The sequence below is a fragment of the Porites lutea genome, chromosome 13, assembly GCF_958299795.1.
Source record: "Porites lutea chromosome 13, jaPorLute2.1, whole genome shotgun sequence".
Lineage (NCBI taxonomy): Eukaryota > Metazoa > Cnidaria > Anthozoa > Scleractinia > Poritidae > Porites > Porites lutea.
In genome coordinates, this window is record NC_133213.1 from 22,741,748 (window position 1) to 22,765,572 (window position 23,825).

Sequence of the window (23,825 nt, forward strand, 5' to 3'; positions counted from 1 at the left end):
CTGTTGACATGTCCTTGTTAAAAAAAGAATATTTCCCAAAACAATATTACAAATTTGAGGGAGACTGCAGCCCAATTTTTTTAAAATGACTTAATTATCGACTCGGTGAGACCTCTGCTGGCCATCAACGTGCAAAGCCACCCTTTGCTACTGGTCTCACTGCCGCACTGTCACTAAATAACTTTAACACGAAATATCAGTTTTATTTTGGACGCCAAGTCGGAGGCCATGACCTGGTCTTACCACAGTACTGTTCCCCACCCCTCACCCCCCCCCCAACGGGGAGGGCTTTATAGAGAGGGAGGGGCTTATTTAACTTAGCAAAGATGATGGTTTCAGTTCTCCTTAAAAGAAAAAAAAACTATAAAGTGGAAAAGCTCAAGTACAACGGTTGGAAGTCACGCAGCCGAGGATAAAAAACGAATCTGTAATTCCAGCTGGCGAATAAACCATCCTGGATCAAGTTTTACAGTCGTATCCGACCACTTTATCTGTGTTGGAATATTTGTTTGTTGACTTTGGTTGCCTTCCAAATTAACCTGATTCTATGTTTTCAGATGAAAACGATGTTTCCTTCGTTCATGGCCTGGGTGTTTCTGGTACAAGGGATCCACAATACATTCTCGGGTGAGTTAGTCAAAGTCATTTGATAAATGTATGTTTCATCATGTTCTGTAGACCTATTATTTTAAATATATATCTAAAAGCTAAGACAACCATTTAACTTTTTTACTACAGCGTCGCAATTTTGCCGCGCTTATGAGTATGAGGTCAGTTAAGCGACCATTCGATCCAGTTATTTTAAAGTTAAACCACACAAAAAAATTGTATGTTCTTGAATACTTCTCCTATCAACTGCTTATTCGAAGCAGTCGTATCACTTATTTCAATAACCAGCATGGCATTTGTTGAAATATATACCGGATTAATGTACAACTCCTTTTACATTGTCAGGTATCCCACCTGTTATAACCAAGTTTTTAGCTGATGACTTGAATCAGCCTGGAGATGTGACGTCAAAGAGTGGGTTCCAGCTTCCTTGCGAGGCATCTGGTACAAGACCTTTACACTACAAATGGCAGCTGAATGGAGCCAATATTAAATACGGAGGGGTTTATCGCCTTTTGCTCTCGGGGACACTTGTGGGACAATCCCTTAATCAGAGAAACAACGGGGAATACCAGTGCTTTGTAAAAAATGATTATGGCATGGATTTCAGCAGAAAACTGCAGGTCAATGTTTCAGGTACTATACGCTCAATTATATACCTGATGTCCTCAGTGTCTCATTCGTCAGGGACAAGTTGTTAAACCTTGTCCTACAAAATACAACAGAATAAACGCCACTTTGGAATAAATGCCCCTATACTTCGTATAAATATAGATAAAACCATGAATAAGAACGCTTCCGAGGATATGGCCACTCCGCAAATCCTTCTCCTTTCGTCCGTTTTCAGTATTGCTTATTATTATTATTATTATTATTATTATTATTATTATTATTATTATTATTATTATTATTATCAAAATCATCATCATTATTATCAATATCATTGCCATCATCATCTGCATCAACATCGCCAACATTGTTGTCATCATCTTTATAATTATCATTATCGTTATTACTATAACCGTTTTAATGCCTTGCAAATTTTACTACTTTTCCATGCTGCCGTGCATATAACGTTAATTTAGCAACATAAAAACTAGACTAAAAATTTTCAATAGTTTGTACCACATTTTAGTGGGAACATTTAACTGTTTATCTGCATCACTGACAAGTCTTCTTTTTGATGAATTTCTAAGCTATTCGTCTAATCTAAGCTACGCATCTTGTTGTTTCAGCCCTAGGGGGATTCTATTTCGAAGACCATAAAGTTGCTCCCGTCACTCTTGGAAAACCCGTCGAAGTCCCCTGTCCACGACACAAGCCCAGTTTTGGCGTGACATATCGATGGGGTGGTATCGATCCCTCAAACCCCGAAGTATTCAATGCCTTATCTGAAGACGAGCGCATTGCGGTGACTCTTGAAGGAACCTTGGTGATCATGTTTGTAACATTACAGGACGTGGAGAAAGTTAGAAAGACAAAGGGAATTGTCTGTGAGATGGCCACTGTTGAAAATAAGACTTACTCACATGCTGTCAATTTCCGGTTACACGGTCTAGGTAGGGGGAATTACCTCGTGCTCACACACACATAACATAGTAAAGTGTCACCGAACATTTGTTTTTCGTAAAATTTGATGTTTCCTTTTTCCTGATCTTCAAGTAATTTTAAAATAGGAATAATAATTATATATAGGTATCCGTAATTTTACATTTTACACCAGAAGGTATGGAGAAACAGAAGCATCAGAAAGAAGTACAAGGAAAAGGAGGACGAACTATTTCTTTCGCCGTGCACCACTCCTAAGCCCTCGGGCCCGCTCACTACCTGCTGCACATTCGCCGTTTTTTGCATGATTAAACTGTTTTTGATCTCTGTCTCTTCCTTTCATTTCATTATATCTTTCTGATTTTTAATTCTATTTTCCCTCCTTTTTTTTTTCATTTTTGTAGAGTTCTTAGGAAACCGAGGACCGAAAATATACTTCTCACCAGACCTAAAAGAGCAAGCTATCGAAGGTTCTGGAAAGATGCTGTACTGTCTTGCTGGAGCAAAGTAAGTTTACGATCGATACTGCTCATAAATTCATTAAAACTAACGTCACATATCTCTCAAGACATCTTGCGATTTTCTGAAAGTTGTGGTTGTTAATTTTTTCCCGTGTGACAGACCTCCACCAATGATAACATGGACAAAAGACGGTGAAGAGATTAAAGATGATCAGGAAGACTTTCTTTTGCCCTCAGAACATTTCGGTAGGCTTTTGATAATTCGCCAGGTAGAGGAAGAGCATCAGGGAACATACACATGTACTGCTTCATCTACAGACGGTAGTTTCAATCACGCGTCCACGGCAACATTTTTGACCGTGCAAGGTTTGTTTGCTTCTTTTTTTATAATTAAAAGATTTTATGAAAAGACTTAACTGAATTTCAGGTTTTGAGATGAAAACAGTGTTAGAATTAAATAGTTTATGCGCCTAAGTATTTTAAATTTTAACTCTGAAGCTGGTAAACCGGTGGTTTCTTGGTGTTGCGGATCACCAAATGACGTCACCTTTAGCCTGTTTTGTGCTTTTCACTATCCTAAGGTTCAAGTTTTTATTACGTCTTTACAAATATTCATTTCTGCAAACGAATGCAAAATTTCTGTCGGTTTGTCAGTACTGACAAATTCACTGACAAATTTGACTTAATTAAGCAAGAGTTCAACTGACATAAACCGACAAACCGACAACTGACAAATTTTGTCGGTTTGTCAGTACCGACAAATTCACTGACAAATTTTGACTTAATTAAGCGAGAGTTCAACTGACATGAACCGACAAACCTGTTATGATAAGTTGGTTGTCCTGTGATTGTCACGTGATCTCGAGGATCACATGAAGTGTAAAACTACTGCAATAAAGCTCTTGAAGTTGAAGCTTACAGACGTATTTTCTCGTACTCATAACAAAACCGACAACTGACAAATTTTGTCGATTTGTCAGTACTGACAAATTCACTGACAAATTTTGACTTAATTAAGCAAGAGTTCAACTGACATGAACTGACAAACCGACAACTGACAAATTTTGTCGGTTTGTCAGTACCGACAAATTCACTGACAAATTTTGACTTAATTAAGCAAGAGTTCAACTGACATGAACCGACAAACCGAAAACGAACAACTTTTAGTTCCTGAAATGAAGAACAGATGTGATGTGGCCGCATCTCAAGTCTTGAAAACGTTCCAATTAAGCCCATATGTATGAGTTAATTCTTTGGTGACGGCCAGCGAGAAACCAAAAAAAGATGTTTCCCCCATTTCCCTTCTTGAACTGATTTTTGACTATCATAAGAATGGCTAACAGTGAGGTTTGCAACACAGAGGGCATATTTCCGACTAAAGGGATGTAATTAAACAGAAAAATTACTATAAACATTTCTTTTTGGCAGAAGCGCACAAACCAAAGTTGGAACTTTTTTTAGGATCTATTTCGATCTTTCTCACTCTCGCTTAGCCTGCGAGCAAGCTCTCCTATTTGGGCAAGCGAAGCGAGTCTCGCGAGAACGCGGGAGCGAGCGGCGAAGCCGCGAGGGGCAGAGTAAAGGAGAGCTTGCAACGATCTCTTATAAAATTTCATTTGCACTTCGCCCAGTCGAAGGAAAATACAATTGGCTGAAAAATAACGTTCCGGAAAACAAAGTTGATTGATAACAGGCCAAGCTGGCACCTCCATCGCCAGCGTGACAAGTTTGGTTCTCAGGGGGATCAGATTGGCACCGAGAACTTGTTTCAGCCCTCGAAGCAGACGAGGGTGCTCGTTTGATTGAGTATCTCGCAAAGAGAATACTGCGAGCCGAGGATAAGTCGGACTGAGTTTATAGTTCTTGTGGAAGGAAAATGAAAACCCTTCATCAGCTGTATTTGTTTGTGTCAAGCGCCTTGTTTAGTTCTGAAAACGAGAAGAGTGAAAGTGGAGAGAGGTTCAAGCTCCCGGTTCAAGCGCTGCCTTCCAACGTCGGTTTCTTCGCCAACCTCGTCCGTTTCTTCGCCCGATTTAATTCCACTGGGTAGTTAAAGTCAGAAACATCTACTTGACATTGTAGCTGTGTAGCTTGACTGTAAAGAAGGACAAGAGAAAGAGTTGGTAGCAACTGGAGTACAACTAGACTGCAAAACAGTCGGTTTTTTTCCTCAAAATCAGTAAAGAAATCGATAAAGCGTAGCGTAAGAGTTTTACGCGCGAAGCGCGCGAGCCTCACACGCGTGTGAGGCGAGAGAAAAAAACCCGACTGTCTGTTTTCCATACAACGAGTTCGTTCCGACCGGGGGGTTCAAAAACGTCGTTGAGCTGTCAAAAATCTGTTCACAGCTCCGCCCTCTTTGTGAATTTGATACACTCGATGACTGGTTTCGAGGGAGAAATAGCGCGTGTTATTGTCTGCACTTTGCTTCGAATCTTGACACTGTAATCCAGTAATTCTAAAGCAGTTTTTAGCGTTGCTTCTCTGTGAAACGTAGTGTATATAGTGAAATGTAGTATATATAGTGGAAGTGGCAGTACGACAACAAAGCCTGTGCCTGCTCCCCGGAGAGGGAGAAAGCCGAAAGAGCCGAGCGCTTCGGATAAATTGTAGTTTGCGAGTGGATGGATAAGCTCTGAAAATGTGTTTGTTGCGCCTACAAGAAATGGAGAAACGTTACCAAAGTGGGCCGACCTACTGAAAAACGACCTTTCCGTTGTCCTCGAGGAAGGATCGAGAATCTTTCTTCACAAAAGTTTACTCTCCGTGCGGAACAAAGGTTAGAAACTGCCCTGGGATCCCCGTGAAACTGCACGGCGATGCTTTCGCAAATTAGAGAAGAACTGAACACGCCAACTGACAGTGAACAATTATTGCGACTGAAAAGAATGAGTAAATCCCCTCATTCCAATCCACGTCTTGGTGTATCTGTGAGAATTTAAACATCCTGGTGAAAACTGTAACGAGCTGGGCCCAGCGTGACAAAACATTGCAGGAAAAAGTCACATTGACGGACACAAAGAAAATCGCTTAAAATTATTCAAATCCAGGAGGCACTTTGGAGAAATAAAACAACCTAAGACCCTTGATCAGCCGCAATGAAAAGCTTTACATTTCTAAAGAGGCCAAGAAAGAAAATGCTCTTGCATAAGAGAGCAAATCATGCCTACCAGAGAAAATCAATATGCGTGTCACGACCTCTCAGTATGAAATATATTTAATAAGCGGCCAAAACTCACATTTGCTCAATCAAAACGTTTTCCTCCAAAGCAAAATCTACTCGACAGAGAAAACAATTAAATGGAACAAGAAGCATTTTTGCATGAGGTAAACTGGGTCGTGTGTTTCCTACCGATCCCCCTTTTTTAGCCAGGCGAGATAACAATGACGGTCGGCCGTTGCACGGGACTTGAAGAACTCTTTGCATGAACAAACATCTGATAAATAAGACTTTTGTCAAATCCTGTTGGTAGAACACAGAAAACATCCTTTCCCCTGAGCAGCAACTCCACAGCTTCCCTTTGCTCCGATTTTAAAACAAATCCCAATTCTTGCAAGCAAATCCAGGTGATCAACATCCGTAATTTTACAGCGAAAGCTTTGGAAATTCATCACGGTAGGGAATATCGCGAATGACGTGTTTAAAACATTACTTGACAGCTTGGTGACAGCTTGCATCGAAATTTAGCCAATTGGAATTGCCCGTGGCTGGGAGAAGCGGGTAATTCGAACGAATATCACGTATGCAAAACGGACAGTCCGTATTTTTAGCGTCTCTCCCCAGTCTCGCTCTCTGTTTTCAGCTTCGTTTCCGACCTTTTGTTTGACTGCTCGCGCGTACTTGAATACGCAAAAGACGGACTGTTTTGCAGTCTAGAGTACAACTTAAGAGAACCAAGTAAGAAAAACGATATTCTCCAGTTCCGGGACGGACAAATATATAATGTTTTTGTTGGTGATTGCGACGGGGAGAAGTCTTCTACACTGCAGTATGGACGACTTTTCAAAAGTCATAAATTAGGACCTAAATTTGGAAACCGCTGAATTTCTCGAATTGGGTCTTTGCGATTTTGGTGAAACTCTGTTCAGCGCAAGGCACTAATACGCACTATGTGTAGCCGAGAGATTTTCACGAAAAAATGCCGGCAACAGCAGATTTTCGACTCAGACCTCAAAGGGGCGTGGCATTATAACCACGTGACATTTACTCCGATCGCCAAAAATTTTATGTTATATTGTAGATTGATCTAAATGTTATCCACTCTATGTGTTAGACTTACGATAAAAGTAAAGGTGAGGATACCAGAGAGCTTCAAAGTAGGATGGTACCCCCCAAAAAACTGGGTCGAGTCACCTTAAGTAAAAGCTATTAAAGTGGGTACGGGTGGTGAAAATATGCATACTTTCATATGAAAGGAAAACTACCAAAGGCAAACGGCCAGTAACGGAAAAACGGAAATACACGCATGATGTTGCAGGCACGATACGAGTTTAATAATCTCATCTGTATACAGTATCATGTCCGTGCCTTTTACACATGAATTTTGGGACCAAAAGCAATGTGAAAAAACCATAAGGCCTAGGAGCACAATCAACAAAACTCAATAATATATAATACATTTCAAGTGTAAATCTCTCATCATCTTTATAGGGAAATGGTGAAAACATCTTTTTTCGTTTCTCGCTGGCAGTCACCAAAGCGTTAGCTGATACATATGGGCTTAATTGTTAAAAACGTTTTCAAGACTTGAGATGCGGCCACATCACATCTGTTCTTCATTTCAGGAACTAAAAGTTGTTCGTTTTCGGTTTGTCGGTTCATGTCAGTTGAACTCTTGCTTAATTAAGTCAAAATTTGTCAGTGAATTTGTCGGTACTGACAAACCGACAAAATTTGTCAGTTGTCGGTTTGTCAGTTCATGTCAGTTGAACTCTTGCTTAATTAAGTCAAAATTTGTCAGTGAATTTGTCAGTACTGACAAACCGACAAAATTTGTCAGTTGTCGGTTTGTCGGTTCATGTCAGTTGAACTCTCGCTTAATTAAGTCAAAATTTGTCAGTGAATTTGTCGGTACTGACAAACCGACAAAATTTGTCAGTTGTCGGTTTGTCGGTTTATGTTAGTTGAACTCTTGCTTAATTAAGTCAAATTTGTCAGTGAATTTGTCAGTACTGACAAACCGACAGAAATTTTGCATTCGTTTGCAGAAATGAATATTTGTAAAGGCGGAATAAAAACTTGAACCTTAGGATAGTGAAAAGCACAAAACAGGCTAAAGGTGACGTCATTTGGTGATCCGCAACACCAAGAAACCACCGGTAAACCTGATCTTAGTGCCATTCAGGGTGCACAGATTTCGCCCTTTTTTGGCCCGTGTAGAACTGTCCTCAGTATCAGAATAAATACTGTATAATGATAAGAAAATAATAACGATAATCGTAATCCAGATCATAATCATAATAATCGTAACAATAATAAATAAATAAATAACGATTTGCAGGTAGCACATCCACATAGTGGTTCTTCGTCTACCTGAATCCTGGTCGAATTGGAATTTGGAAATGTTGGTTTTTGAGGAGAAGGGAAAACCGGAGTACCCGGAGAAAAACCTCTCGGAGCAAAGGAGAGAACCAACAACAAACTCAACCCACATATGGCGTCAACGCCGGGATTTGAACCCCGGCCACATTGGTGGGAGGCGAGTGCTCTCACCACTGCATGAGCCACCCTTGCTCCCCAATTAACAATTATTCCACGCGCGAGTGCACGTTGGGTATGAGATAGTCGCTAGCCAACGAGGCGCCACGCCATCTCATATCCAACAAGCGCGAGTAGAATATTTGTTTTATTAAAAACACCCACAAAATATCGAGAATTCTTCCGAATTTATTTGTAAAAACGGCCGATTTTCAGCTTGTTTTTAATTTTGAGCAAACGCGTACAGTTACCATATTTAGAGAGCATGGTAAAATGGCGCATGCACCATGATGGGTAAGCCAATCAGAGCTCTAGAATTGCATTATCCAATGATTCAGTTTTAATAATTATAAATACAATGCACACGCACTTACGACGTCGTAAGCATGAAAGCGTCGTCTAAGAGCCACATCGCAATTAAATTGTACAAAGAGGCAGAAGCGCACCCTACAACTAAAAAAATAGTTCTCACAAATGCTGCGCTCCTGTGCTTTGAAATATTTCCGATAGTAAGAAAGGCTTGACGTTTCATGTATTTCCGAAGGATCCTTGCGAAAGGTTTGTTTCTCCACTGTCCAGTTTCCAACGCCATTCATTCACTATAACTGCTCCGAATTCAGCGGGAATATCTTTTGGGGTTCATGTTTAATCGTCTAGATCACCAGATCGTTCTTGTTTTCGCCGCCCTATTTACCCTTTTTGAAGGTTGCGGCAAATCTTGTCACCTCTTGAGCCTCGCTTTTATGCTTACGTCGTGAGTGTGTAAAATAATAATGGGTTTGTTGCTCACAGGCTTGTTTGTAAAGTACTTTAGTTTAGACTCTGGTGCTGTTTACAAAAATGCATTAAACTCATCTGCCTAAAAAGTCAGGGGAGAATTGAAATCAACCTCAGGGAAAATACATTAAAATACATTAATTACATGTTTTGAAGCCTTTCAAAAAACTTAAGGGACGCTTTTCATTGAATTCATAAGTTCAAACGCGAAATAATATTTTGTGTTTTAAACAAAATATAACTGGCTTTTATTTAAAGTCATCAGTTATAAAAACACTAATTTAATTTTCGTTATACGTAATTTTTTCAGCTTCACCAAAGTGGGAAAAACCACTCCCTTCAAAAACGTTGGTAGAGACAACAAAGTCAAAAGTTTTGACGTGCGTGGCCAAAGCAAAACCTAACCCGCAGTACCACTGGTTCAGGAATGGACAAAAGATAAATGTGTCAGAGTAAGGCTGCAATATATTAGCCTATTTGTAGCCGCACACGATCCCGGCTACACGTAGGCTAAAATATATTGGCTTGTTCATTTTTGATTTAACGGATTTTACAGGATTATATCAACATCACCCCGACAATAAAAATGCTTTGTTCAATTTAAAGTACGACCTGCCCTGTATTTATGCATAATATTCAACTTTAAATTGAGACAATCCATGCGTCATTTACATTAACTAAGTGCAATTCCCAATGTCAAGTCTCTTCGTCTCCCAAAGGACTGCATTAGGTTATACTATCCTGTCTATGCTGGCCTTTTTTTTTGGTCCATGTTCCAGTATGTACTTCACCTAGTTCTTATACAGCTTACAATTTCTCCGCCTGTCCTCACAACCCCCCTCTCTCATTCCTTTTACATCGCTTGATGAATGAATGAATGAATGAATGAATGAAACTTTTTCACGTGTCAAAGTATTTAGCTCTACAGCTAATGGGGCCTTGAAGTATTTTTATCACTAAAATGATCAATTAAACGTATTACATACACAATTACTTTTTTCAGTTGGATCACGAAGTATCTCAGTCCAAGTCTTTTACAGAGTGTCTCCCATATAGAACAGTTCCGAATTTAGGAAGTTCCAAATCATGGTTCCTACTGCGTGTTCTTTGCACTGAATGATTTAGAGTTGCAAATAGGCGCAAGACCATGCTTTACTTTATACATCATAGAGGCTACGTCCTGCAAATGTCTGTACGTTATATAGTAGGCTGATTTAGCCACAGAACGAAAACGTCAGTTGACAACTGCGCGGGCAAATCAAACAACTGGCTTAACCAATGGCAGAGCCGCAAATTGCGCACCGGAAGTCGACTTTAGTCCTTTTCGCGCGCTTTCCCGTTGTCAAATGACGTTCCCGTTCTGTTGCTAAATCACCCTAGTGTCGGCAGTCGGGCGCAGTCAAGTGGTTCTTGATAAGAGCCGAACTGTTGTTATATACTGCTCTCAGCCTTTCTTAATCTGTGATTTAAGCTTTAATCTTTTTCATTGTTTATTTTTGCAGCTCAAAATTAAGAGTAAAAGGCAACGTTCTTGAGCTCTCAAACATAGAAACCTGGCATGATGCAATTTATCAGTGCGTAGCTGAAAACAGTTTGGGAATGAATGTAACTTCCACCTGGGTTAATGTTCAAGGTAGGTCTAAGCAGGACCACACAATCCGCAGCTGGCAGGGTAGCACATTCATGGTTCAGTAATTAATATTCATTTTCATTGCCACAGTTCTGGTCACAGGCTCTAGAACGGAGAGTTCCGGACTCAGACTGTGGGTGATTCTTTGTGCAGTCTTTGGTGTAGCGTTGATTGCCTTCCTAGTTGTCATTCTGATCTGCTACAAGAGAAAGAAGGCAAGAGGGGACGGAGGTTAGTTTTTATTTCAATCATGACTTAGCATTAACTTGCATCTAAAAGAGTATATACAATGTAAAAAATGTTTAGCGAGGTGTGATTGGCCGTTACTCAAAATCAATTATAGTTTAGACGCCCGCGGGGAATATCTAAAATGTTTTTGTCCGTTTTGTCCAAAGGCTACTGCGACCGGTTAAGCCCTACGAGGCAGGTCTTTCATTTGCATTCATTTTCCGAAACGAATACTGGCATCCAAGTGGCGGTGCGTGCTCCTGTTTAATAATATGTCACAGGTGACATCAAAATGAGGAAAGAAAATAAAAATGGTTTAAATATTGCTTTTAAAACTTCATATTACAATGATATATGACTTGAAATTTATAGAAAATGACTAATCGTTAAAACAGCACTACAGTTATTGCATGAAGTACAAGTCATTAACTCTCAGTAAGCTAACTTTCACTGAAAACATAGTTACAGAACACTTGGACTGATAATTCCATTATCTGAGAACGTTTTAGATATAAACGTCCTTCCATTTACGCAGTTTTGAACTCCCAGACTAATATACATTTAATAAAATCCCTCAGTAATTGTCTTCTTGTGTTACAGAAAGGCAAAGAGTCAGGATGCAGACATCTTCATACAACGATGCATCAAACGAACTCAGCGGCAATGTATCAACCATTCATACGCCCTCAGGGCTTCTTGGAGAAAACGGAGCACAAAGACGGTCTAGGCCTCTGCCACTTCCTCAGTACCAAACCCTTGATCCATCAACGATAGGAGTCGCTTGTTACGAGCCGATTGACCCACAAAGAGATGACAACGATAGTGAATTATACGAGAAACTGGATTTCCGAACGATGGATACTCCCCAGATTTATGGTCAGCCTGCTTATGCAAAGCCTATCCCAGAATATCTTGAGCTAGTGAGCGATACAAAATCACCTCAGGTAAAGAATGCATCGAATGGGACATCATTAAAATGTGGGAAACAATATTATGAGCCAATGGAAGGTGGATTAAACCAGAATGATGGAGACAAATTTCACAGTCAATATTCAGACCAAAACTATGAACCGATGGCAGGTGCCATTAAGCCTGATTCACCCAAGTATTATGAGCCTATGAGCTCAGAAATGGATAACGCAAACACCTCTCCCGATTCACCAAAATATTACGAACCGATGACGATTAGAAAAATAGATGACCCTTTTGTCAAACCAAAGGGCTCATCCTCATCTGCTAATTATCATCAACCAAGGGCTGAAAACAACGTGAATCAAACGACAGTGGCCTCAGCGTCACACGATTACTACGTTCCTATGTCACAAAATAGCCTAACATCATGCTAAAAAAGGGAATCGAATCTTGATGTTTCAATCGTAATGTTTCCCGAGGCTCCGGGAACAAACCAAAAGACTAAAATCCTTAAACTGTGTCAATTGATGTAATAAGTGAGATAAAAATGGTACTGTTTTCCCAACTGCTGTTTTGGGGACCAAAATCAGGGGAGCGCCCGGTAATACCGATGATGGACGGGCGCTTCCCATTTAGGCAAAATTTCCAGTTTGACCGGTTTAAATGCTAATTAAACGCGCGGTTCCATAGGAATGTTTCCAGAACAAACGGACGAACTTCGGGCGGAGCTAGGTATTCCAACTTTTCCGTTCTAACGGGTTGGAACAAAAATTCCCGAAATTTGCGCAATTCAGTTTCAGCCAGCGGCCGGCACCTGTAATTTTTTCCCGCCATTTCCAATCAGTAAGCGTTGTTCACGGGAAATCGCATTTTTCTCTTTTCACTTATCTTATCGTTCAAAATGAAATCTGCACGTCCGATGTTAGAACGCTGGAAGGATTTTAACTTGTCTCTTGCTGGCAAAAACAAAAGCAAGAAATTCGTCGAAATTGTCCAAAAGTACCGCAATGCTACCAGGGGCGGATCCAGGATTTTTTTTAGGAGGGGGTGCACTCGTCTCTTGCTTTACTTCAACACCAATAAACCACATAGTTTTTTTTTTGCGGAATACCAGTTGTATTAGAAAACCGCAGGTCATCTCGGGAAGGGGGGGTGCGCACCCCCTGCACCCTCCCCCTAGATCCGCCCCTGGCTACAGACATCCATTTTGTTGGATTTTTACTTCACGAGAGCAGTGATATTGTAAACGAGGCTCTCAGGGGGGGGGGGGGGGGAAGCCTTTCCATTTGACCTGGAATATTTCCGGAATTTCCAACCGGAAATTTTGCCGGAATGGAAAGCGCCCCAGTTCTTACAAAAGAGAAACTTCCATCTGCCATAGCCAACAGATGGGAATGGACAGATTTATTTAATCAGTCCGGGTGTGCACCAGAAATAGATGGTTTTTTTTAATGCCTTCCAATAAACATATAGAGTGGTTGTAAATAAATATTTTGATATAAAAAATACACTTCATTTTAGTATCAATGTATTTAGCACGAAAGTACTAATTGGGGACAGTGACCACGAATTTTTACATGTTCAACCGAGCCACGCGAAGATCTACTTGTCAGCAGGGCAAACACAGAACATTCATTTCTCAGTTCCTTCAAGACCCTGATTATTGGTCCGGTCCCGGGATACGAATCCGCAACCTCCCGCCCTGCAGTCAAGTGCACTACCAACTGAGCTAATACTGCTGCGGATACTTCCAGAATCTTCAGTTTTGACCCTGGCTTACATAAAAACCGTAAGAAAAAAAAAACCTTCTGTCACATGTTGTTAAATAGATGTCTATTAATCTTAAAAAGAGAGGAAAACCAGACTATTTAAAGATCACCGCTCTTCTTCAGTGGTCTAAACGCAACTAAAAATGCAAGCGCAAATGCAAGCGTCAAAAAAAGGGTGGTTTCCCACTTTCACAACATTTTTACGTATGTATGGAAAGAATATAAAATCGCATATCAACTTAAGAGTTAAACCTCACTCAAGTTTTACGTTTAACGCACCTTTTCTTACCTCGCCTCGACTTTATTAGCGCGCGTATATTGCCTAAAATAAAAAGACGATAAAATGGCCAATTTTTGATCAAAACCATGGACCCTTTGAAAAAACGTCAATTTTGCGACTCTTTCAACTTCTTGCTTTTAGAGCCTAGAAAAGCGTTTTTTCTTTCTAGAATATCGTAAAACACATTTCTCCGGACTATATTACCTAAAATAAAACGATGAAAAAATGGCCAATTTTTGACAAAAACCATGGACCCTTTGGAAAAACGTCAATTTTTTGACTTTTTGAACTTCTTGTTTTTATAGCCTAGAAGGACGTCTTTTCTTTTTAGAATATCGTAAAACACATTTCTCCGGACTATTTTACCTAAAATAATAAAACGAAAGAGAAATGGCCGATTTTTAACAAAAACCATGGACTAACCCCTTCAGAAAAATCTTCATTTTTTGACTTTCTCAACTTCTAGTTTTTATAGCCTAGAAAGGCGTTTTTTCTTTCTAGAATATTGTAAAACATATTTTCCTGGCCTTTATTGCCTAAACGAAAACTATGAAAATATGGCCAAATTTCGACCAAAACCATCCACTAATCCCTTTAAAAAAAAGTTAATTTTTCGACTTCTTCAGGCTTCTTGTTTTTATAGCCTAGCGGGGCGTTTTTTACTTTGTAGAGTATCAGAAAACACATTTTGCTGGCCTATATAGCCTACAAAAAAGACAAAAGATCAACTTTTAACCAATCAAATAGACTAAGAAATTCGAAAAAATCTCAATGTTTAACCACTTTTAACTTCTTGTTTTTATGGCCCCTAGAAAGGCGTGTTTCCTTTTCAGAATATCGTAAAACACATTTCCTTGGCCTCTATGGCTTAAAATAAGAAGATGACAAAATGACCAATTTTTGCCCAGAATCGTCGACAAACTCCTTAAAAAAAATCTTAATTTTTTTAACTTTTTAACTTATTCTTTTAATAGCCTAGCATGCCGTTTTATTGTTTCTAGAATATCGTCAAACACATTTTCCTGGCCTATATTGCCTAAAGAAAACAACAGATGGAAAATTGGCCATTTTTTGGACCAAAACCATGGGTTAACCCATTTCTAACAATCTCAATTTTTCGACTTTTTAAACTTCTTCTTTATATAGCCTAGAAAGGTCTTTCTACGTTCTAGAATATCATATATGACATTTTCCTGGCCTATATTGCCTAAAAAACAAAGTTGGAAATATGGCCATTTTTGGACCAAAACCATGGGTTAACCCCTTTGCAAAAATGTCACTTTTCCACTTTTTTAACTTCTTGTTTTTATAGCCCAGAAAGGCGTTTTTTCGTTCTAGAATATCATAAAAGACATTTTCCTCGCCTATATTGCCTAAAAAAAAGTTGGAAAAATGGCCATTTTTGGACCAAAACCATGGGATAACCCCTTTGCAAAAATGCCAATTTTTCGACTTTTTGAACTTCTTGTTTTTATAGCCTAAAATGGCCCTTTTTCGTTCTAGAATATCATAAAAGACATTTTCCTCGACTATATTGCCACAAAAAAAACACTGTGGAAAAATGGCCATTTTTGGACCAAAACCATGGGTTAACCCATTTGGAAAAATGTCAATTTTTTGACTTTTTGAACTTCTTGTTTTCATAGCCTAGAAAAGCGTTTTTTCTTCCTACAACATCATAAAAGACATTTTCCTGGAATGTATTGCCTAAAAAGAAAAGTTGGAAAAATGGCCATTTTTTACCAAAACCATGGGTTAACCCTGTTGGAAAAATGTCAATTTTTTGAATTTTTCAACTTCTTATTTTTATAGCCTACAAAGGCGTTTTTTCGTTCCAGAATATAATAAAAGGCCGTTTTTGGACCAAAACCATGGGTTAACCTCTTTGTAAAAATGTCACTTTTTCGACTTTTTAACCTTCTTGTTTTTATAGCCTAGAAAAGCGTTTTTTTGGTCTAGAATATCATAAAAGACATTTTCCTTGCCTATATTGCCTAAAAAAAAAACGTTTCCAAAATGGACATTTTTGGACCAAAACCATGGGTTAACCCCTTTGGAAAAATGTCAATTTTTCGACTTTTTGAACTTCATGTTTTTATAGCTTAGAAAGGCGTTTTTTCGTTCTAGAATATCATAAAAGACATTTTCCTGGCCTATATTGCCTAAAAAAAAAAATTTGGAAAAATGGCCATTTTTGGATCAAAACCATGGGTTAACCCCTTTGGAAAAATCTCAATTTTTGGAATTTTTAACCATCTTGTTTTTATAGCCTAGAAAGGCGTTTTTTGGCTCTACAATATCGTAAAAGACATTTTCCTGGCCTATATTGCCTAAAAAAAAAGTAGGAAAAATGGCCATTTTTGGACCAAAACCATGGGTTAACCCCTTTGCAAAAAAGTCAATTCTTCGACTTTTTGAACTTCCTGTTTTTATAGCGTAGAAAAGCGTTTTTTCGCTCTAGAATATCGTAAAAGACATTTTCCTGGCTTATATTGCCTAAAAAAAAAAAAGTTCGAAAAATGGCCATTTTTGAACCAAAACCATGGGTTAAACCCTTTGCAAAAATGTCAATTTTTCGACTTTTTGAACTTGTTGTTTTTATAGCCTAGAAAGGCGTTTTTTGGCACTAGAATATCGTAAAAGACATTTTCCTGGCCTATATTGCCTAAAAAAAAAAAGTTGGAAAAATCGCCATTTTTGGACCGAAACCATGGGTTAAACCCTTTGCAAAAATGTCAATTTTTCGACTGTTTGAACTTCTTGTTTTTATAGCCTAGAAAGGCGTTTTTTGGCTCTACAATATCGTAAAAGACATTTTCCTGGCCTATATTGCCTAAAAAAAAAAATTTCAAAAAATCGCCATTTTTGGACCTAAACCATGGGTTATCCCCTTTGGAAAAATGTAAATTTTTCGACTTTTTGAACTTCTTGTTTTTATAGCTTAGAAAGGCGTTTTTACGTTCTAGAACATCATAAAAGACATTTTCCTGGCCTATATTGCCTAAAAAAAAACTTGGAAAAATGGCCATTCTTAGACCAAAACCATGGGTTATCCTCTTTGGAAAAATGTCAATTTTTCGACTTTTTTAACTTCTTGCTTTTATAGCTTAGAAAGGCGTTTTTTCGTTTTAGAATATCATAAAAGAATTTTTCCTGGCCTATATTGCCAAATAAAAACAATTAAAAAAATGGCCATTTTTGGACCAAAACCATGGGTTAACCCTTTTGGAAAAATGTCAATTTTTCGACTTTTTGAACTTCTTGTTTTTATAGCTTAGAAAGGCGCTTTTTCATTCTAGAATATCATAAAAGACATTTTCCTGGCCTATATTGCCTAAAAAAAAAAAAGTTGGAAAAATGGCCATTTTTGGACCAAAACCATGGGTTAACCCCTTTGGAAAAATGTCAATTGTTCGACTTTTTGAACTTCTTGTTTTTATAGCTTAGAAAGGCGGGTTTTCGTCCTAGAAAATCATAAAAGACATTTTCCTGACCTATATTGCCTAAAAAAAAAAAAGTTGCAAAAAAGGCCATTTTTGGACCAAAACCATGGGTTAACCCCAATGGAAAAATGTCAATTTTTCAACTTTTTGAACTTCTTGTTTTTATAGCTTAGAAAGGCGTTTTTTTGTTCTAGAATATCATAAAAGACATTTTCCTGGCCTATATTGCCTAAAAAAAAAAAAGTTAAAAACATGGCCATTTTTGGACCAAAACCATGGGTTAACCCCTTTGGAAAAATGTCAATCGTTCGACTTTTTGAACTTCTTGTATTTATAGCTTAGAAAGGCGTTATTTCGTTCTAGAATATCATAAAAGACATTAACCTGGCCTATATTGCCTAAAAAAAAAGTTGGAAAAATGGCCATTTTTGGACCAAAACCATGGGTTAACCCCTTTGGAAAAATGTCATTTTTTCGAATTTTTGAACTTATTGTTTTTATAGCTTAGAAAGGCGTTCTTTCGTTCTAGAATATCATAAAAGACATTTTCCTGGCCTATATTGCCAAATAAAAAAACGTTGGAAAAATGGCCATTTTTTGGACCAAAACCATGGGTTAAACCCCTTTGGAAAAATGTCAATTTTTCGACTTTTTGAACTTCTTGTTTTTATAGCTTAGAAAGGCGCTTTTTCGTTCTAGAATATCATAAACGACATTTTCCTGGCCTATATTGCCTAAAAAAAAGAAGTTGGAAAAATGGCCAATTTTGTACCAAAACCATGGGTTAACCCCTATGGAAAAATGTCAATTTTTTAACTTTTTCAACTTCTTGTTTTTATAGCTTAGAAAGGCGTTTTTTTGTTCTAGAATATCATAAAAGACATTTTCCTGGCCTATATTGCCTAAAAAAAAAAAGTTGGAAAAATGGCCATTTTTGGACCAAAACCATGGGTTAACCCCCTTTGGAAAAATGTTAATTTTCGACTTTTTGAACTTCTTGTATTTATAGCTTAGAAAGGCGTTTTTTCGTTCTAGAATATCATAAAGACATTAACCTGGCCTATATTGCCTAAAAAAAAAAAGTTGGAAAAATGGCCATTTTTGGACCAAAACCATGGGTTAACCCCTTTGGAAAAATGTCAATTTTTCGACTTTTTGAACTTCTTGTTTTTATAGCTTAGAAAGACGCTTTTTCGTTCTAGAATATCATAAAAGACATTTTCCTGGCCTATATTGCCTAAAAAAAAGAAGTTGGAAAAATGGCCAATTTTGGACCAAAACCATGGGTTAACCCCAATGGAAAAATGTCAATTTTTCAACTTTTTGAACTTCTTGTTTTTATAGCTTAGAAAGGCGTTTTTTTGTTCTAGAATATCATAAAAGACATTTTCCTGGCCTATATTGCCTAAAAAAAAAGTTGGAAAAATGGCCATTTTTGGACCAAAACCATGGGTTAACCCATTTGGAAAAATGTCAATTTTTCGACTTTTTGAACTTCTTGTTTTTATAGCTTAGAAAGGCGTTTTTTCGTTCTAGAATATCATAAAAGACATTATCCTGGCCTATATTGCCTAAAAAAAGAAAGTTGGACAAATGGCCATTTTGGACCAAAACCATCGGTTAACGCCTTTGGAAAAATGTCAATTTTTCGACTTTTTGACCTTGTTGTTTTTATAGCTTAGAAAGGCGTTTTTTCGTTCTAGAATATCATAAAAGACATTTTCCTGGCCTCTATTGACTAAAAATAAGAAGTTGGAAAAATGGCCATTTTTGGACCAAAACCATTGGTTAACCCCTTTGGAAAAATGTCAATTTTTCGACTTTTTGAACTTCTTGTTTTTATAGCTTAGAAAGGCGTTTTTTCCTTCTAGAATAACATAAAATACATTTTCCTGGCCTATATTGCCAAATAAAAAAACGTTGGAAAAATGGCCATTTTTGGACCAAAACCATGGGTTAACCCCTTTGGAAAAATGTCAATTTTTCGACTTTTTGAACTTCTTGTTTTTATAGCTTAGAAAGGCGGTTTTTCGTCCTAGAAAATCATAAAAGACATTTTCCTGGCCTATATTGCCTAAAAAAAAAAAGTTAAAAACATGGCCATTTTTGGACCAAAACCATGGGTTAACCCCTTTGGAAAAATGTCAATTTTTCGACTGTTTGAACTTCTTGTTTTTATAGCTTAGAAAGGCCTTTTTTCGTTCTAGAATATCATAAAAGACATTTTCCTGGCCTATATTGCCTTAAAAAAAAAAGTTGCAAAATGGCCATTTTTGGATTAAAACCATGGGTTATCCCCTATGGAAAAACGTCAATTTTTCAACTTTTTGAACTTCTTGTTTTTATAGCTTAGAAAGGCGTTTTTTCGTTCTAGAATATCATAAAAGACATTTTCCTGGCCTATATTGCCTAAAAAAAGAAAGTTGGAAAAATGGCCATTTTTGGAGCAAAACCATGGGTTACACCCCTTTGAAAAAATGTCAATTTTCGACTTTTTGAAATTCTTGTTTTTATAGCTTAGAAAACGCGTTTTTCGTTCTAGAATATCATAAAAGATATTTTCCTGGCCTATATTGCCTAAAAAAAAACATTGGAAAAATGGCCATTTTTGGACCAAAACCATGGGTTAACCCTTTTCGAAAAATGTCAATTTTTCGACTTTTTGAACTTCTTGTTTTTATAGCTTAGAAAGGCGGTTTTTCGTTCCAGAAAATCAAAAAAGACATTTTCATGGCCTATATTGCCTGAAAAAAAAAAAGTTAGAAAAAAGGCCATTTTTAGGACCAAAACCATGGGTTAACCCCTTTGGGAAAATGTAAAATTTTCGACTTTTTAAACTTCTTGTTTTTATAGCATAGAAAGGCGTTTTTACGTTCTAGAATATCATAAAAGACATTTTCCTGGCCTATATTGCCTAAAAAAAAAAAGTTGGAAAAATGGCCATTTTTGGACCAAAACCATGGTTAACCCCTTTGGAAAAAATGTCATTTTTTCTACTTTTTGAACTTCTTGTTTTTATAGCTAGAAAGGCGTTTTTTCCTTCTAGAATATCATAAAATACATTTTCCTGGCCTATATTGCCAAATAAAAAAACGTTGGAAAAATGGCCATTTTTGGACCAAAACCATGGGTTAACCCCTTTGGAAAAATGTCAATTTTTCGACTTTTTGAACTTCTTGTTTTTATAGCTTAGAAAGGCGGTTTTTTCGTCCTAGAAAATCATAAAAGAACATTTTCCTGGCCTATATTGCCTAAAAAAAAAAAAGTTAAAAAACATGGCCAATTTTGGACCAAAACCATGGGTTAACCCCTTTAAAAAAAAGTAAATTTTTCGACTTTTTGAACTTTTTGTATTTATAGCTTAGAAAGGCGTTTTTTCGTTCTAGAATATCATAAAAGACATTTTCCTGGCCTATATTGCCTAAAAAAAGAAAGTTGGAAAAAATGGCCATTTTTGGACCAAAACCATGGGTTAACCCCTTTGGAAAAATGTCAATTTTTCGACTTTTTGAACTTCTTGTTTTTATAGCTTAGAAAGGCGTTTATTCGTTCTAGAATATCATAAAAGACATTTTCCTGGCCTATATTGCCTAAAAAAAAAAGTTGGAAAAATGGCCATTTTTGGACCAAAACCATGGGTTAATCCCTTTGGAAAAATGTCAATTTTTCGACATTTTGAACTTCTTGTATTTATAGCTTAGAAAGGCGCTTTTTCGTTCTAGAATATCATAAAAGACATTAACCTGGCCTATATTGCCTAAAAAAAAAAAGTTGCAAAAATGGCCATTTTTGGACCAAATCCATGGGTTAACCCCTTTAGAAAAATGTCAATTTTTGGACTTTTTGAACTTCTTGTTTTTATAGCTTAGAAAGGCGTTTTTTCGTTCTAGAATATCATAAAAGACATTTTCCTGGCCTATATTGCCCTAAAAAAAAAAAGTTGGAAAAATGGCCATTTTTGGACCAAAACCATGGGTTAACCCCTTTTAAAAAATGTCAATTTTTCGAATTTTTTAAACTACTTGTATTTATACCTTAGAAAGGCGTTATTTCGTTCTAGAATATCATAAAAGACATTTTCCTGGCCTATATTGCCAAAAAAAAAAAAGTTGGAAAAATGGCCATTTTTGGACCAAAACCATGGGTTAACCCCTTTGGAAAAATGTCAATTTTTCGACTGTTTGAACTTCTTGTTTTTATAGCTTAGAAAGGCGTTTTTTTGCTTCTAGAATATCATAAAAGACATTTTCCTGGCCTATATTGCCTAAAAAAAAAAGTTGGAAAAATGGCCATTTTTGGACCAAAACCATGGGCTAACCCCTTTGGAAAAATGTCATTTTTTCGACTTTTTGAACTTCTTGTTTTTATAGCTTAGAAAGGCGTTTTTTCGTTCTAGAATATCATATAATACATTTTCCTGGCCTATATTGCCAAATAAAAAAACGTTGGAAAAATGGCCATTTTTGGACCAAAACCATGAGTTAACCCCTTTGGAAAAATGTCAATTTTTCGACTTTTTGAACTTCTTGTTTTTATAGCTTAGAAAGACGTTTTTTCGCTCTAGAATATCATAATAGACATTTTTCTGGCCTAAATTACCTAAAAAAAAAGTTGGAAAAATGGCCATTTTTGGACCAAAACCATGGGTTATCCCCTATGGAAAAATTGTCAATTTTTCAACTCTTTGAACTTCTTGTTTTTATAGCTTAGAAAGGCTTTTTTCGTTCTAGAATATCATAAAAGACATTTTCCTGTCCTATATTGCCTAAAAAAGAAAGTTGGAAAAATTGCCATTTTTGGACCAAAACCATGGGTTAACCCCTTTGGGAAAAAAGTCAATTTTTCGACTTTTTGAACTTCTAGTTTTTATAGCTTAGAAAGGCGTTTTTTCGTTTTCGAATATCATAAAAGACATTTTCCTGGCCTAGATTACCTAAAAAAAAAAGTTGGAAAAATGGCCATTTTTGGACCAAAACCATGGGTTAACCCCTTGAAAAAATGTCAATTTTTCGACTTTTTGAACTTCTTGTTTTTATAGCTTAGAAAGACTTTTTTTCGCTCTAGAATATCATAATAGACATTTTCCTGGCCAAAATTACCTAAAAAAAAAGTTGGAAAAAATGGCCATTTTTGGACCAAAACCATGGGTTATCCCCTATGGAAAAATGTCAATTTTTCAACTTTTTGAACTTCTTGTTTTTATAGCTTAGAGAGGCGTTTTTGTGCTTCTAGAATATCATAAAAGTCATTTTCCTGGCCTATATTGCCTAAAAAAAAAGTTGGAAAAATGGCCATTATTGGACCAAAACCATGGGTTAACCCCTTTGGAAAAATGTCAATTTTTCGACTTTTTGATCTTCTTGTTTTTAATAGCTTAGAAAGACGTTTTTTCGCTCTAGAATATCATAATAGACATTTTCCTGGCCTAAATTACCTAAAAAAAAAGTTGGAAAAATGGCCATTTTTGAACCAAAACCATAGGTTAACCCCTTTGGAAAAAAGTCAATTTTTCGACTTTTTGAACTTCTTGTATTTAGAGCTTAGAAAGGCGTTTTTTCGTTGTAGAATATCATAAAAGACATTTTCCTGGCCTATATTGCCTAAAAAATAAAAGTTGGAAAAATGGCCATTTTTGGACCAAAACCCCCTTTGAAAAATGTCAATTTTTCGACTTTATAAACTTTTTGTATTTATAGCTTAGAAAGGCGTTTTTTTGTTTTAGAATATCATAAAAGACATTTTCCTGGCCTATATTGCCTAAAAAAAGAAAGTTGAAAATATGGCCATTTTTGGACCAAAACCATGGGTTAACCCCCTTGGAAAAATGTCAATTTTTCGACTTTTTGAACTTTTTGTATTTATAGCTTAGAAAGGCGTTTTTTCGTTCTAGAATATCATAAAAGACGTTTTCCTGGCCTATATTGCCTAAAAAAAAAGTTAGAGAATTGGCCATTTTTTGACCAAAACCATGGGTTAACCCCTTTGGAAAAATGTCAATTTTTCCACTTTTTAACTTCTTTTCTTTATAGCTTAGAAAGGCGTTTTTCGTTCTAGAATATCATAAAAGACATTTTCCTGGCCTATATTGCCTAAAAAAATAAAAGTTGGAAAAATGGCCATTTTTGGACCAAAACCCTCTTTGAAAAATGTCAATTTTTCAACTTTATGAACTTTTTGTATTTATAGCTTAGAAAGGCGTTTTTTCGTTCTAGAATATCATAAAAGACATTTTCCTGGCCTATATTGCCTAAAAAAAGAAAGTTGAAAATATGGCCATTTTTGGACCAAAACGATGGGTTAACCCCTTTGGAAAAATGTCAATTTTTCGACTTTTTGAACTTTTTGTATTTATAGCTTAGAAAGGCGTTTTTTCGTTCTAGAATATCATAAAAGACATTTTCCTGGCCTATATTGCCTAAAAAAAGAAAGTCGGAAAAATGGCCATTTTTGGACAAACCATGGGGCTAACC

At 36.9% G+C, this 23,825-nt stretch overlaps 1 protein-coding gene across 1 annotated transcript; it reads left to right on the forward strand.

Moving 5' to 3' along the window:
- The first annotated feature begins 562 nt into the window (after positions 1–562).
- LOC140922574 (fibronectin type III domain-containing protein-like) lies at positions 563–12,297 on the forward strand. The gene is made up of 9 exons (XM_073372547.1): positions 563–627; positions 955–1,245; positions 1,845–2,168; positions 2,562–2,664; positions 2,779–2,984; positions 9,404–9,545; positions 10,596–10,726; positions 10,814–10,954; positions 11,552–12,297. Exons 1-9 carry the CDS (start codon positions 567–569, stop codon positions 12,295–12,297), a joined length of 2,145 nt encoding a protein of 714 aa, XP_073228648.1. The 5' UTR covers positions 563–566.
- The last annotated feature ends 11,528 nt before the right edge of the window (positions 12,298–23,825 follow it).

Excerpts from the sequence above, each read along its gene's own strand:
- LOC140922574 (XM_073372547.1), top strand. The coding sequence starts at position 567 with ATGTTTCCTTCGTTCATGGCCTGGGTGTTTCTGGTACAAGGGATCCAC. Across the intron at positions 2,169-2,561 it reads TTTCCGGTTACACGGTCTAG|AGTTCTTAGGAAACCGAGGA; the intron begins GTAGGGGGAATT and ends TCATTTTTGTAG. Across the intron at positions 2,985-9,403 it reads AACATTTTTGACCGTGCAAG|CTTCACCAAAGTGGGAAAAA; the intron begins GTTTGTTTGCTT and ends TAATTTTTTCAG.